Source organism: Atta cephalotes (assembly GCF_000143395.1).
Source record: "Atta cephalotes unplaced genomic scaffold scaffold00006, whole genome shotgun sequence".
NCBI classification, from domain to species: Eukaryota; Metazoa; Arthropoda; class Insecta; order Hymenoptera; family Formicidae; genus Atta; species Atta cephalotes.
The window spans coordinates 5398150-5411557 of record NW_012130070.1 but is presented as its reverse complement, the minus strand read 5'-3'; the positions used below and the strand labels follow the sequence as shown (position 1 = coordinate 5411557).

The 13408-nt window shown below is 32.7% G+C and overlaps 1 protein-coding gene across 1 annotated transcript; it reads right to left on the bottom strand.

The window, feature by feature from the left end:
• Positions 1 to 337: 337 nt before the first annotated feature.
• LOC105626744 lies at positions 338 to 11967 on the bottom strand. The gene is made up of 7 exons (XM_012208038.1): positions 11691 to 11967; positions 7428 to 7577; positions 6376 to 6537; positions 5915 to 6091; positions 4261 to 4518; positions 1116 to 1372; positions 338 to 538 (listed from the first exon to the last, which is right to left on the bottom strand). Exons 1-7 carry the CDS (start codon positions 11965 to 11967, stop codon positions 338 to 340), a joined length of 1482 nt encoding a protein of 493 aa, XP_012063428.1.
• Positions 11968 to 13408: the final 1441 nt, after the last annotated feature.

The window sequence follows — 13408 nt, the reverse complement described above, 5'->3', positions numbered from 1 at the left end:
GAGAGAGAGAGAGAGTTATAAAATTACAAATCGCGATTCTTTGTATAATTGTTGTAAGAAAGATTTTTCACGTAAATGGCTTTTTTTTAATGTCGTTTGTCATAAACTGACTTTTTAACGTGGGCAAAATACGGATTTAACTTATTCGCAGTATTTGTGCATTTATCTCTATTGATACAGAGCTTTATTTTATCGCAAGAGTGTTTCTACGTCTTTTGTGTACGCGTTTCCATCTTGATACTGTTGACGATTGATTCTTGCAAATACAATAAAAAGATCGTTAATAAATTGAGAGTCCATTGACTTCGTCATGCAACATTGTTATACTTGACAAAGACTACACTTGAAAAATGTCATCGGAAGCCCGTGGTGCAACGCTTGTCCCGAAAATGGTCGCTGGCGTTGTCATAGGCGCGATCTCGCCCATTCGGGTTGTGTTTACATTGGAAGTGGTTATCGCCGTTGTTAATGTCGTCGTCATCATCGTCATAGTCGTCGTTGGGATGGTGTCTGATACGTCTGATGTCGTCGGTACCTGCTGCAAATGTAATCAATTCTTGTCTAAAACTCGACTATACAACAATCATAATTTAATTTTCTAGTTTGCTTTACATTAATTATCAAGTATCTATATATGTTTAATGCAACATACTTTTCAAAGATATTTTGTACGTAATGATAAATCCTTTACAGAATTCTAATACTAGTCAATTTAATACTGAAAGACAATAATTAATTACTTATTTTAAGTATTAAAAACATGTTGTTCAAAGCTTTTAATGCTTCAAACAAATCTTTTTTCTGTAATAAATTAACTACTAGCCAGTATTATATTTCTATAAGGGTTTGTAATAATATATTTTGATAATAATAAACAATTTATTAGGATCGTACAATATGAATAATAACTAAAAAATAATAGCTATAATATATTTTAAATTTAATAGCAGAAAATAGTACTGCAATGGTTATCGGATACATGGCATTGAAGTTTTAAATCTGAATTTCATAATAATGAAGCCTCCCGAGCTACTTCTCAACATTAAATTATCACTGATAATGATGAACAACGATAGATACCGAATTTCAAGAGATATCGATCGAAAATGATTTACCTCGTTGTAGAAAACTTCCTTCCCCTCTTCGACCGAAGGCAACAATTCATCTGTGGAATGGGGAGTCCTAGGACTAGGCGTCGGTACCACCTGTTGCTGCTGTTGTTGTGTTTGCTCTCGTTGCTTAGCTAGCCGAAGTTCCTGAAGCGCCTGGCGTTGCTCCTTGTCGTTCCTCTCCTTCTCGAGTCGACGTGCACTGTAACTACGGGATGAAGACGTCGAACTATGAACTGACGCTAAGCTAGGACGGCGGGAACCTATGCGAAAAAAAGAACCACATTGTAGGGATATCAGCGTATTCTCTAATAGTTCTACTTTCTATGCTATGAGAAATACAATATAATGTTGAAAAAGGAAGTAAAAGAACTATATATTACGTATACTAGATAATCTCTAATCTGAGCTATCTAAGATTGTAATTTCTAACAACAAGTGCGAATTGTAATATATATTCTTGCGGTACCTTTAACGCGATAAATATTTGATGAAGCGATAAGAATGGAAACTTGCGAAGAAATATTGTGCTACAAATTGAATAAATGGAACGTGAATGAGCATACGAGAACAGGAGTAAAAATAACATTGCATTATTAAAAAAGTAAATAATAACAGTAAAGATACAATAACAAAAGTAAATTAATTATTAAAAATATATGTCTATTCCTGGTATTTTTTTGAGTAAGAGAACTTAGATACATGCTAATTATCTTATTTAAAAAAACGCTAGTCTACAAATAACAAAAGTAAATTAATTATTAAAAATATATGTCTATTCCTGGTATTTTTTTGAGTAAGAGAACTTAGATACATGCTAATTATCTTATTTAAAAAAACGCTAGTCTACAAAGTGTGCTGTAATGTTGCATGTTTTACAACGTAATATATAATTCTGTGCGTATAATGTAATATATTCTGTAAAATATGGTAACTCATGCATGTTGAAATTAACTGCAAGGAAGTTAAAGTATTTATAATCAGGGAATGGAAAGTTATTTTTTAAAAGTTACAGTTATTTGTTTCCCAGTAGAAAAAGTAACAAGTTATCATTACTATAGGTACCGATTTTTAAAAGTAACTCGTTACTGTTACTTGAGTAGCTTTTTATCACTTTTCCGTTACTTTTTTAAAATCGATGACTTGTGTCCAATCAAACCATGTCTAATGTGTGCAAAGGAACGGATAAAAGTAAAATTCATTTATTATATTGTTACCAACAAAATGTAACTACATTACCATTAGAATTACTAAAAAAAAGTAACGCAGTTACCAGTGAAGTTACTAAAAAAGTAATTTGTAACTGTAACTTTGTTACAAGTAACTTTGTTACGAATTACTTCCATTCTCTATTTATAATACAGACTTAAACATGCTTGATTGAAAAATAGCAAATGAAAATTGGAGTAACTTACGAAATAATAAAAAGAAATATAAAAAAAATTTTATATTATGTGTATGTGTTAATTTTATGTTATGTGTATGTGCTATATATTTTACTGATATTTAAATAATACGTAAATTTGATTGATAGCGATATTAAATGCCTGTAAGTATGTGATATGATTGCAAAGTTTACTAAGATGCGTTTTACGATATATACATATATACATATATTTGAAAAGCAAGTTTTTAAGAAATACTTATGTTGGCAAAGCGAACTATTATAAAAAATATTGTAAATATTATTTTGGCGTATAGGGATTCAGTTTTCCGGTGAGAAAATTAAAAATATTTATTGACTAACTGAACATTTGCTTTTTTATTATCATTAATTTTATAAAACTTTATAAATCTTTCTCAGCTTCTATAAGGCTATAACATCTACCGTGAAACTGGTCCCTAAATTATTGTTGACGCGATTATATATTTGTGTGTAAATGTGTGTGTGCAGCGAGCTAGCTAGTGCGTAAAGATTTCGTGTCTCTCTACGTCTTACCAGAAACGAATCACTTGTAAACGAGCAACGAAATCGGCCGCTGCTATCTTGCTATCTCGTAACACACTTGTAATACGTTTTATACGCAATTTCACATTTCTTTTTCTATAAATACAGACCTGTTGCTTATATGATTTTTTTGAGATATTATTTATATCATATTTTATGTATATGAAAATTTACTTTATTAATTATTTTATTTGCGACGTTGGCAGCCAAGGAAGCATACTTTAATTTCTGAGTTTTAATGGAAACGTCATACGAATCGTACTAATATATATTGTATATTAATGCGATTCTTGTTAACTAGTTAGTTTAGTTGTCCTAACATCGTGTACAACTAGCAACTAAAGAAATGCATGAACAGTAAATAGCAATTGTGTTACAGTGATGTAAGGACAGCTGACTGAAGTTAACAAGGATAGTTAATTAATTGTATCCAAAAACTGTGAATTTTTTTTTTATATTCAAATAATATTAATGTGGAACGATCATTTGACCAGCGAGTAACACTTATTATATATATGGATATTAAACGAGATTATCAAGAGCCAGGATTTCGAATGAAACATGAAGGTCTAACAATAAAACAACCATCGACAACAGCTAGTTACCATGACTATGTAACAGCAACAGCGACAATGATATGATTTGGCATGAAGCATCGTTGCTATCGTCATCATTAATTGTTATCATAAAAAAACCTTCCTTTCGCAATTACACCATTGTTGTCAGCATAAGAAGCGAGCTGATGAACATAAAGGAAGTATAGAAGAGAAATAGAGGAGGTGGGGAGGAGGAGGAGGGAGAGAGAGAGAGAGAGAGAGAGAGAGAGAGAGAGAGAATTAAGAAAACACAGAGTTACACAGTGATGATAAGAACATATGAATCTGTCACTGCCAGAACACTTGTATGAATGAACACAGCGGTAATGATACTGATAACAATATTGCCCGATGAAAGCAGGCGTGTTATTCTTTGTGTCATGTCATTCACGAATCGCGTATATGTAAATGTAGACCGAATTTCGGTTACCCAATAATGTAGATCGATAAGTAAGGCGCGAATGTGAGATTTATGGGACCAAGAGAGTTATGGGACGCGTATTTATACGTACACGACAGAATGTGAGATACTCAAAGAGCAATAGAGAGGTAGAAAAAGAAAGAAAGAAAGAAAGAGAGAGAGAGAGAGAGAGACGAGATCGTCTACCGGGGCCGTCGGTCGATCCCTCGGCTACGTCACTAAGGGTACGTCGATGCTTGTTGCCGTCCTTGGTCGCCTGCAGGTGACACGATATAAGCAAGATAGCGGCGGCCCGTGCCGCACCTGCTCTGGACGCCGGTACCAGAGGTCCGCGACTACCTCCGCTGCTGGGCCTCCTGGTGAACGCGCAGCTGAGGGGTCCGGCATTGCTGCTTCGCTGACTCGATCGCGACGACGGACGTCCATGCAACGTCAGCGGTATGCCTGTGAAATTTATTTTCAGTTATTTCCGTATATAAAGACACGCGCTGTTCGTGTAATGGACGGCGCTTCATGGCTTTTTTCACATTTGCAAACGTGATGGACGTTTCGTTTGACCTTTTGGATGAGATATCCCAGCAAGTCAATCGTCCGACTTTTTAAACGAGATATTTCTGATCCTGTCTGTTTACTACATCAGATATACGTTACATACACTGATATTATACAATATATTGCTTGGAGATTTTATATTTTTCGATATCAGAGATACGTTATGTAACCAGAATAAAATTGTAGAAATCATTTTTGTTTAAAACGAAAATAAGGTGCTCGTGTAATCGATATTTGTTTTACAAGATATTTAGAAATTATTGTTGAAAAAAACTTATTCATGAGTATGAAAAAATTGCTTTTTTACTGTATTATTTTGAAGTAGGAAGATATATTTAGTTTTTTTTCTGCTCGAAAAGGTGTAGAGTTTTTTATTTTATGAAGTACACTTAAAACTTCTCACTTTTGCTGCATCTGATTTTAAAGTATAGTTTGCTGTATGACGTCGTAAGTAACGAGAATAGATATTTCTCTTTAGAATATACTATGCATCGTATCGATATAGAGATGTCTTCTATTGATTTCACAGAAGCGAAAGTAGGTTCTTCAAGAAGGAGAATTATTATTGTCGAATTATACATATAAGGACGCATTAAATGGTGCAATTTTAGGAAAATCATGAGATATAAATAATTTGCTCGTATTTTGTCCGAAATAACATATTTTCTTCTGTATAATCATAATTATAATGTTATTTTTAAATATAAAAGTATTGTAAATTCTCTGAATTTAAGGAAGACATTCTGTATTCTAATTTTGTTTATAAATTAATCTCAGTTTTTTTCTAGCCAGAATGAATATTTTTAACTTGGAAGAGAAGATTGAAATATGTTAAGTTACGATAGTGATAGTACGTTTGAAAATAGTCTATTCTTTATTGTAATACTATCATATTATTAATTATAACACAAATACGTCAAATTTTAATTTCTTTCATTTTGAAAAAGTGAAATACTATAATATATGTTATCGATTCTAACAAACAATTATTAAGGAAATCATAACAATAGATTACTTATACTTGTAATTAATATCTTCTAAATAGCTAACATTTTTTTTTGTAATTGCGATAACTTTAAATTCTCTGATCTATTAGACCTTGCTTTTCATAGAATATTCGAATTAATTGATCGTTATTTATCCACATCGCTGGAAATTCGCAGAAACGGATTACTACTAGCGATTTTTTTCAGTCGAGAGTTAACGTGTTTTTCGTGATTAAAATAATTATAAATTTTCTGATCTACCAGACTTTGTAGAATGCCGGAAATAATTGGTCATTATTTACCCGTATCACTGGAAAACAGCATAGGTGGCGCATGATTGGCATTGGCGTAATGCCGCGGCCTTGAATACCTCGCCCTACTGAATAATTTGAGTACGAAGCATATCATCCCTGTAAAGATGGCTATCCCCGATGCTATGCAGAGTAGGGTAGGAATGTCCGTAGTTATCAGCACCAAATCTATCGAGTCAGATTAAGACGAATTAAAGAAGGACATGACATCGATGCGGATCGAAAGAGATATTAAAGTATATATACTTCGCTCCAATCGCGAAATTTATTTCAATATTTGCAATAATTGGCCAAATATTAGATTAATAAATGTTAAATTTATTTATAAATTAAAGTAGGTAATAAAAATCAATATTATGCCGACGGAATTTTTAATTACAAAAATCTCGCGATCGGATTACAAAGTATAGAATAGGTGTGATCAAGAGAAATGTCAAAGATAAATAGTATACCCTCCGCGCAGAAAACTTTCTTGTTAGGCCTAGACAGAGCAACCCTGTGATATCCCTCCTCGCAATCGCATACTGCATTGTGTTGAACTTGCGTGCACGTTGAATGTTGATCCGCAAAAGTGCACGTCGCACGATAGAAGCACTGCTCTCCGAGCTTTTTGGCTGAAAGAATCGATAACTCGAACTTACTTATTGAGGAACATATCTTTTATTCAATAGGAATTTAAAGTTTCATTTATTTAAATATACGATATGGCTTCAAATCTTTTTTCAAATTGTTAACAAAACGTTTAATTCAGAGTTTTATAACTTTATATTGTAGCTTGAAATGTTTTCCATGATGTCTATTAATTTATTATTTTTTAAATCTCTGATGTTTTTGATATAATATCTAGACCAAAATTTTTACCGAAATTGAAAACGAATACTCATTACGTGTCAGTTTGACACTGAAACCATATAACTCTTTTTTATAAATATTAATTTTAATTTGTGTAATTATTGTTTCAATAATTAAATTATGATATTTATAAAGAAGAAGTACTTATATTCTTTGGCCAAAATTAACACACAACCGAAATTTCAGTTTTCGATTTCAGCGGATATTTAATTATTGTTTCAATAAATTATGATGAAGAAAAATATATTGATGAAGTATATATTGATGAAGAAAAAATATATATTGTAATATATGGGGATATATATATATATATATAGCTTTTATAAAATTCCTATTTTTTAATTTTGGTTTCGATTTTAATTGAAATTGACATGTATTCGAGTGTTTCGGTTCAGTGTGGGTAAAAATTTCGATCGGATTCTAATAATATTAGATAAACATTTAATTCACTTATCATAGTTTTAAAAATTCATTTACGATTCTCACGCTTTGCATTGTGTAAAATAAACGAGTGCACAAAAGTCTTTTCATGCCGGACTTCATTCAGGAGCGCGCGAACATTTATTTTCACCGACCGTTACCATGGAAGTTATGATATCGGAACGACCTACTTGTTAGGCGTGAGGGTAACTAGTTGCTAGCTTTTACATACGTTTGGCACATCCCTTGGTAGGCCCGAGACGAACGGGGTAGAACTTTTCGCACTCACAGAGGCCAGTGATTGAATCACAGAACACGTGCTGTAGCTCGGAATTGCACGAGGATATGACATCGCAAGGTGAGCCCAAGTATCGTCCTTTTTCTGCAAAGAATCAAATGAATAATTAATTTTCATTTTATATATTAAATGGTTTTTCGATACAGAAAAGAATACAAAGAATTCTTGATACACGATAAAATAAATAATTATAAAACTGAGAATTTACATTTGCGTTATAAATTTTTTTTGATTGAATATACACTTTAAAATTATTACGGTTTATTTTTTTTACAATACTGTTTTATAAATATTTAGAGCGTTGCGACATAAAAGATAAATAATAGAAAAATAATTTATCTTTTGTAGGAAAATTACGTTTATATGGGTTTATAACAAATTTAATTGCTTTCATTAATTTAGAAACATTTTAATATATTTCCCTACTAACATTGACTGTAATTAATCAAAACAAAAGAATTAATACAATTTGTGTATTTTTCTGTTACATATCATTTCAATTTTGTTGCAATAATATGATTAGAATGTCAGTTTCGGAACAACGCAAATGATTCTAAGTTGTACGATTTATTATATAATTCAATTGTAGATTTTAGATATATCTAATTGGCAGCGCGCCAACTTATTTATTATTGTTATTATTTATTATTGTTGAATTCACTGTTAGACTATTGAAACAGTATTCTTTGTTGATTTCGCTATAACAGGTTAAGCTGCAATTGCTAACTTCTTTTAAACTATAATATGCGTAAATTTCCTCGTAAAATCGAATATTCCCTAAAATGTGAACTGATATATTCTTTATATATATTTAAATAAGATAAATTCTCTCAACTTATAATTGTTATAATTTATTACATCAAATTACATCAATATAAGTTGCTTTTCAGTTAGTCTTCAATAATATATTTATAAGATATATTTATAAGATATAATTCGCACAACAATTGTAATATACTTACCAATTTACGAAGTTAACTGCAAAGATTTCGAGTCTAGACTATTATATTGTAATTTGCATTTAACTTCCACACTAAAGAGGATTTAAATCTAGAGTCAAAACGTTTGCAGTTAACTTCATAATTGATAAGTTTATTCCAATTGTTTGCTGATTATACCTTATCTTCTTATAAGCGTATTATTAACGTATTAATAATTACGGAGATTATACAGATAATTTACTTATATAATATTTGATTTATTCTTAAAGCCACAAATCTATTTTTATTTTAATTATAAATTACCTATTAACAAATATAAGAAGATTAAAATTCTTTTATTATCTTGAATCCTTTAGTATTTTTAGTTTGTTGATACTTTATTTTACATTCTGATAATAATAATAATAATAATAATAAGTGTGTGTGTGTGTGTGTGTGTGTGTGTGTGTGTGTGTGTGTGTGTGTGTGTGTGTGTGTGTGTGTGTGTGTGTGTGTGTGTGTGTGTGTGTGTACGTGCGTGCGTGCGTGCGTGTGCATATTTATTTGCAATGTTAAATATATAGATATCTTTATTATATCTTTTGTAAAGACTTACGACGTTCTTTTGCGCAGGCTATTCGGATCAACACACATAAATTGCTTATTTAATGACAGTTGTGCGTGATAAATGTGTTTCGTGTCATTTAGCGGCGCTATGGACGCGTATGCAAATGCAGAGATTTCAATATTACAGACCTCATTGTCTTGCGGATAATAGCGTCCGTGCAATACGATGTGCCGTTTTGCGATGATTGCGTACTTCTTCAGTTTTGCGATTGAAAATGCATAGCCTCGACTGGATTTCTTTAGCAAGTTGCATTTAAATTTATACTTATTAAAGTTCGTTGTACGCGTACACGTTACTGTTCGCGTGTGCTTTATCAAATTCTCTTATCAAGCGAAAATTTAGATTCGCGTGATTTACGAAGAGTTTAACGGAAAGTTTTAATAACGTCTGATGGATTAGCATGTGCTGTTATATATACTAAGTATAATTAAGAAATTATGCGTTTCAATCATTAAAATTATCTTGGATTACATTAATTAAACAAGAACCGTAGAAAGTTCCAAAAAGCATGTTAAATTAAGTGAAAAGATATTTTAATGAGCATACTTATATCGCTCTAATTGCTAATTCATTATTTTGCATGTAATAATTTATTTCTCGAGTAGCTTACTCTTTTAATTTGGAAATTAACTCTTTATTAACAACATGAAATTTTAACTCTTCCGTGAGTCTTACAGAGAAACAGAGATTTTTTTATTATTCTAGATTATATAACAATCTGAAAAAATTTTGGTATATTTGTCAAAGTTTTAACAGTTTTTATTATTATAGAAGTTGAATTATATTTTGTTCAGTTTTATAGATTTAAATTTATCAAAATTCACAATCAAAATATCTATGATGTCTTTAAAAATTCTATATTGCCGGCGGAGATTTAAGTAAAAGGCAGTAAAATTGATGTTCTTGTCTCATTTTGTCATTTATCAACTTTGATATTATAACTAACCATTGCAATTAAGTTTTGCTCTTTCTGTTAATCCATTCGACCCGATTGCATTTTTCTAATAAAAAAAATGCATCATGAAAGAGCAAAAAATGCATTATTCTTCTCTGCGCTTTACTTTTAAGGAAAACGTAGGCACAACATGCAGTTCAACTGACACACGCGGGCTTAGAGAACGCGCAGAGCTTGCAGCATCCATTAAAATCAATACCGGTGGCATTCTTGGCGCGAAAATCAAGAAGAACATGTTTCCTTTTTAATTAAATCGACGCGTGCACGAAGACAAATCGCTCGAGGCACTTTTCATTTCCTTTAGAACGTAAAAGTAATAGGTTAGGTGTTTTAATATAAAATCAAAAAGAGATAAGAATGTGTGTATAAGAAGAGCAAAATGAGATAGACGCAAAAAAATTGAAATCTTCATTGAAGCAAAAGAATATTCACGATACGACATTTAACAAAAATTTAAATGTGGTTTGAGCAAAAATTGAAACATTAATTAGTATATATGATTTTTTGAAGTAGAATGGAAAAATTTTATAATTATTACAGTTGACTTAACAATTTACTAAAAAAATTTTCTTTATCATAATTTCGAACAATTTAAAAAATTATTTTTATAAAAAAACTATATTTTATATGGTTCATTGAAAATAGCACCATATTTTTAATTTTAAATCAAATTAAATGGGTTTCATAATTTTATCTTCTCTAAAAATTGCATTTATATATTTGGCGAATTAATTTAATTACTTTTGAAAATGTATATTAGAAAATGATGATTTAGACATGCTTTAATGGATGAACATTTCTGAGGAAGTGTTTGTATTATACAAGCAAAAAGAAAAGAATCTTGAAATACATCGTCGATTGAAATAGAGCATTGTTATGTCTAGGACAAACATATTTTGATTGTAAATTATGTTAAATGAACGTTAATTATTGAATAAACTCAAACATAGTAATAATAATTTTCTCTATTACTCTCTATTACTGTTCGTTTATTTTCTCTCTCATAATATTTTTCTTGTACATTATTTAATTTTCATCTAATTGTATCTTATTTCCTCAAACAATTTCTTGACTTGTAAAATCTTTCAACAATTTGATTAGCATAATAATTATCTTTTTTTAATTAATAATTATCTTTTTAGAAACTTGGCATTACTTTGTGATATTTCTTCAATTTCTATATTTATACACATATATCTTTAAATTTGTATTTACATTTCTTGATATTATTTAATTTTTTATCAATGCACAGAAATTATTTTTTTTATTCGTTAAAAAAGTTATATTTTAGCAAGTTTATACGATGTTTGATGTTGAAATATGATTTCTCCGACATCACCTAGGTAACGAATTAACATCACAACGCTATCATCGAACTATTTTATAAATCTTGGCTTCTTTTCTCAAAATGTTCGAATCTGTAATCATATCGATATCAGCATCTTTTTTCGTCTTACAAATTGTAATACTCATACATCATTCATCAGTTTAGATAGAAATTCTGATCGACGTTTCGATCAGAGATATACTCGAAAGAATTTCTACCATGGTGTATCAAGGCATTTATAAAAAATTCGCCGTTATCGAATTTTAATTTAAATCCAACCGTCGGAAAATTTCGTTGAACAGTTATTCTCCTGCTATCGATTGCTGTGATTATCCAGTTAATATATACGAACCGTGACCTAACTTACCCGTAAAATTTCCGAACCAGTCCTCGTCGAGGTCGCCATTGCCGGTGGCTATCTGCTCGTCCTCGTAGACTTCGGCATCGTCGTCGAGATAGCTGGATTCGTACACCGCCGCGTCATCATCACCTACTGATTGTTTTTGAGCCGGGTTTATTATTTGCTGCAGCGTGTCGCTGGTGCAGGGTGCAGGTATCAGGAAGACGACGAGACAGGTCAGCAGGAGCCAGCAGCAGCAGCAGCAGCAGGAGGTCAGTCTCAGGGCGGAGGGAAGCGCGCTCATCGCCCCCGCGGCGCGAATCAACCCCCGAAACCGACCACCGACGGCGCATCGACATCCTTCCCCGTCGCCTGCCCTCCCCTCCCGCCCTCCCGACCTCCCCGGCGCACCTTCGCGCCGTCGATGCCCCAGGGAGAAGCGCCTTACGTCGCGTTCGTCGTGCGTTCGTCTACGTGCGTCCGTATCTTCCTACCTGGCGGTGTAATAAAAGTTATTACCACTGCGAGTCCGCTGCGCTCGCACGAGCGTACGCTCGCGTACCGCTCGATGGCGAAACTTGATAACTACACTGCACAACGAGCACCGCAAGAAGACATCTATCGTTTCGGACACCGCTCGAAACCGCTCCGCCTCGTTCACTGAACGATCCTCGCGAGGCAAGAGCGACACAGCTGCAGCTGCGCGCGGCCGCTACTCCGACGCGACGGGCGTCGCGGCGCCTCGCGTCGGTCCACATCACGTCGATCGAGAGCACGGGGTTAGTCGCCGTGGGCCTCTCTTTCTGGAGAGAGTGCCGGGATGGCGGATGCATGTATGTCCATTAATTTATCGGTCAACCTGATGCCGTTAGTTTCCATTTTTCTTTCCCTCGCTAAGACTGCCCCTCGTACCTTTTTGAAATTGACGCGTATTCCTTCTTAAATTTATCCGGCGCTACGAGTGAGCGTGTTGGTTTGCCGAGTGTTAAATTGTAGCGATTCACGCCATAATCGATTCATATTCGGGGGGGGGGGGGGATAAAGGCGATGAGAGACCAGCACGCCTCTAGTCTTTCGTTTGGAGTTAAGTCTTATTGCGAAATAAAGTTTTGCTGCCTTATCATCGATGGACATCTGCTGACTGCTGATGGCAAGGCTACAACTGGGTCAGTAATTGCAGTCTAAAGGAGGTGACCGATATTGCGGCCATACATGCCGAAAATATCTGGAGAATGTTCATTATTGTCGAGTAGTGTTAAACAGTTTCAATTATGTCATATCTTGATATTACATTGCCTGCTCACACGAAACTATTCATTGACATTTATTGACAATATTAACAATTTACTTCAATGAAGTTTATCTCAATGAATTATAACAGCGTTCGTATTAGATGAATTCTATTTTGAGAAACAGTTTTTCGAATTTATATTTTTATATTTTTATTATTGTCATCAAAACATCTTGATATACATGTTCAAAGAAGTAAATAACTTGATTAGATTTAGTATGAAAATATTATTAATACCGATTATATTATCTAAATGAGTATTACTTATCTTTGTCTTATGATATGTGATGACACTAAAATATGTTACATCAGAATATGAACATTAAAATATCTAATTCATAGTTACTATTACAATTCTATTTATCATTATTATATAACTATTACAGTTCAATCTTAACTATTTCATTCAAAGATCTTATTGCAACAAAATTTCGGTGCTGAAAGATTCTCGCAC

What these genes read in the sequence shown, in the direction of transcription:
- LOC105626744 (XM_012208038.1), bottom strand. Translation starts at nt 11,967, where the DNA reads ATGAGCGCGCTTCCCTCCGCCCTGAGACTGACCTCCTGCTGCTGCTGC. An exon ending in CTGGTTCGGAAATTTTACGG is followed by an intron (nt 7,578 to 11,690) that starts GTAAGTTAGGTC and finishes GATTCTTTGCAG; the next exon opens with AAAAAGGACGATACTTGGGC. An exon ending in GGGATCGACCGACGGCCCCG is followed by an intron (nt 1,373 to 4,260) that starts GTAGACGATCTC and finishes TTTTTCGCATAG; the next exon opens with GTTCCCGCCGTCCTAGCTTA.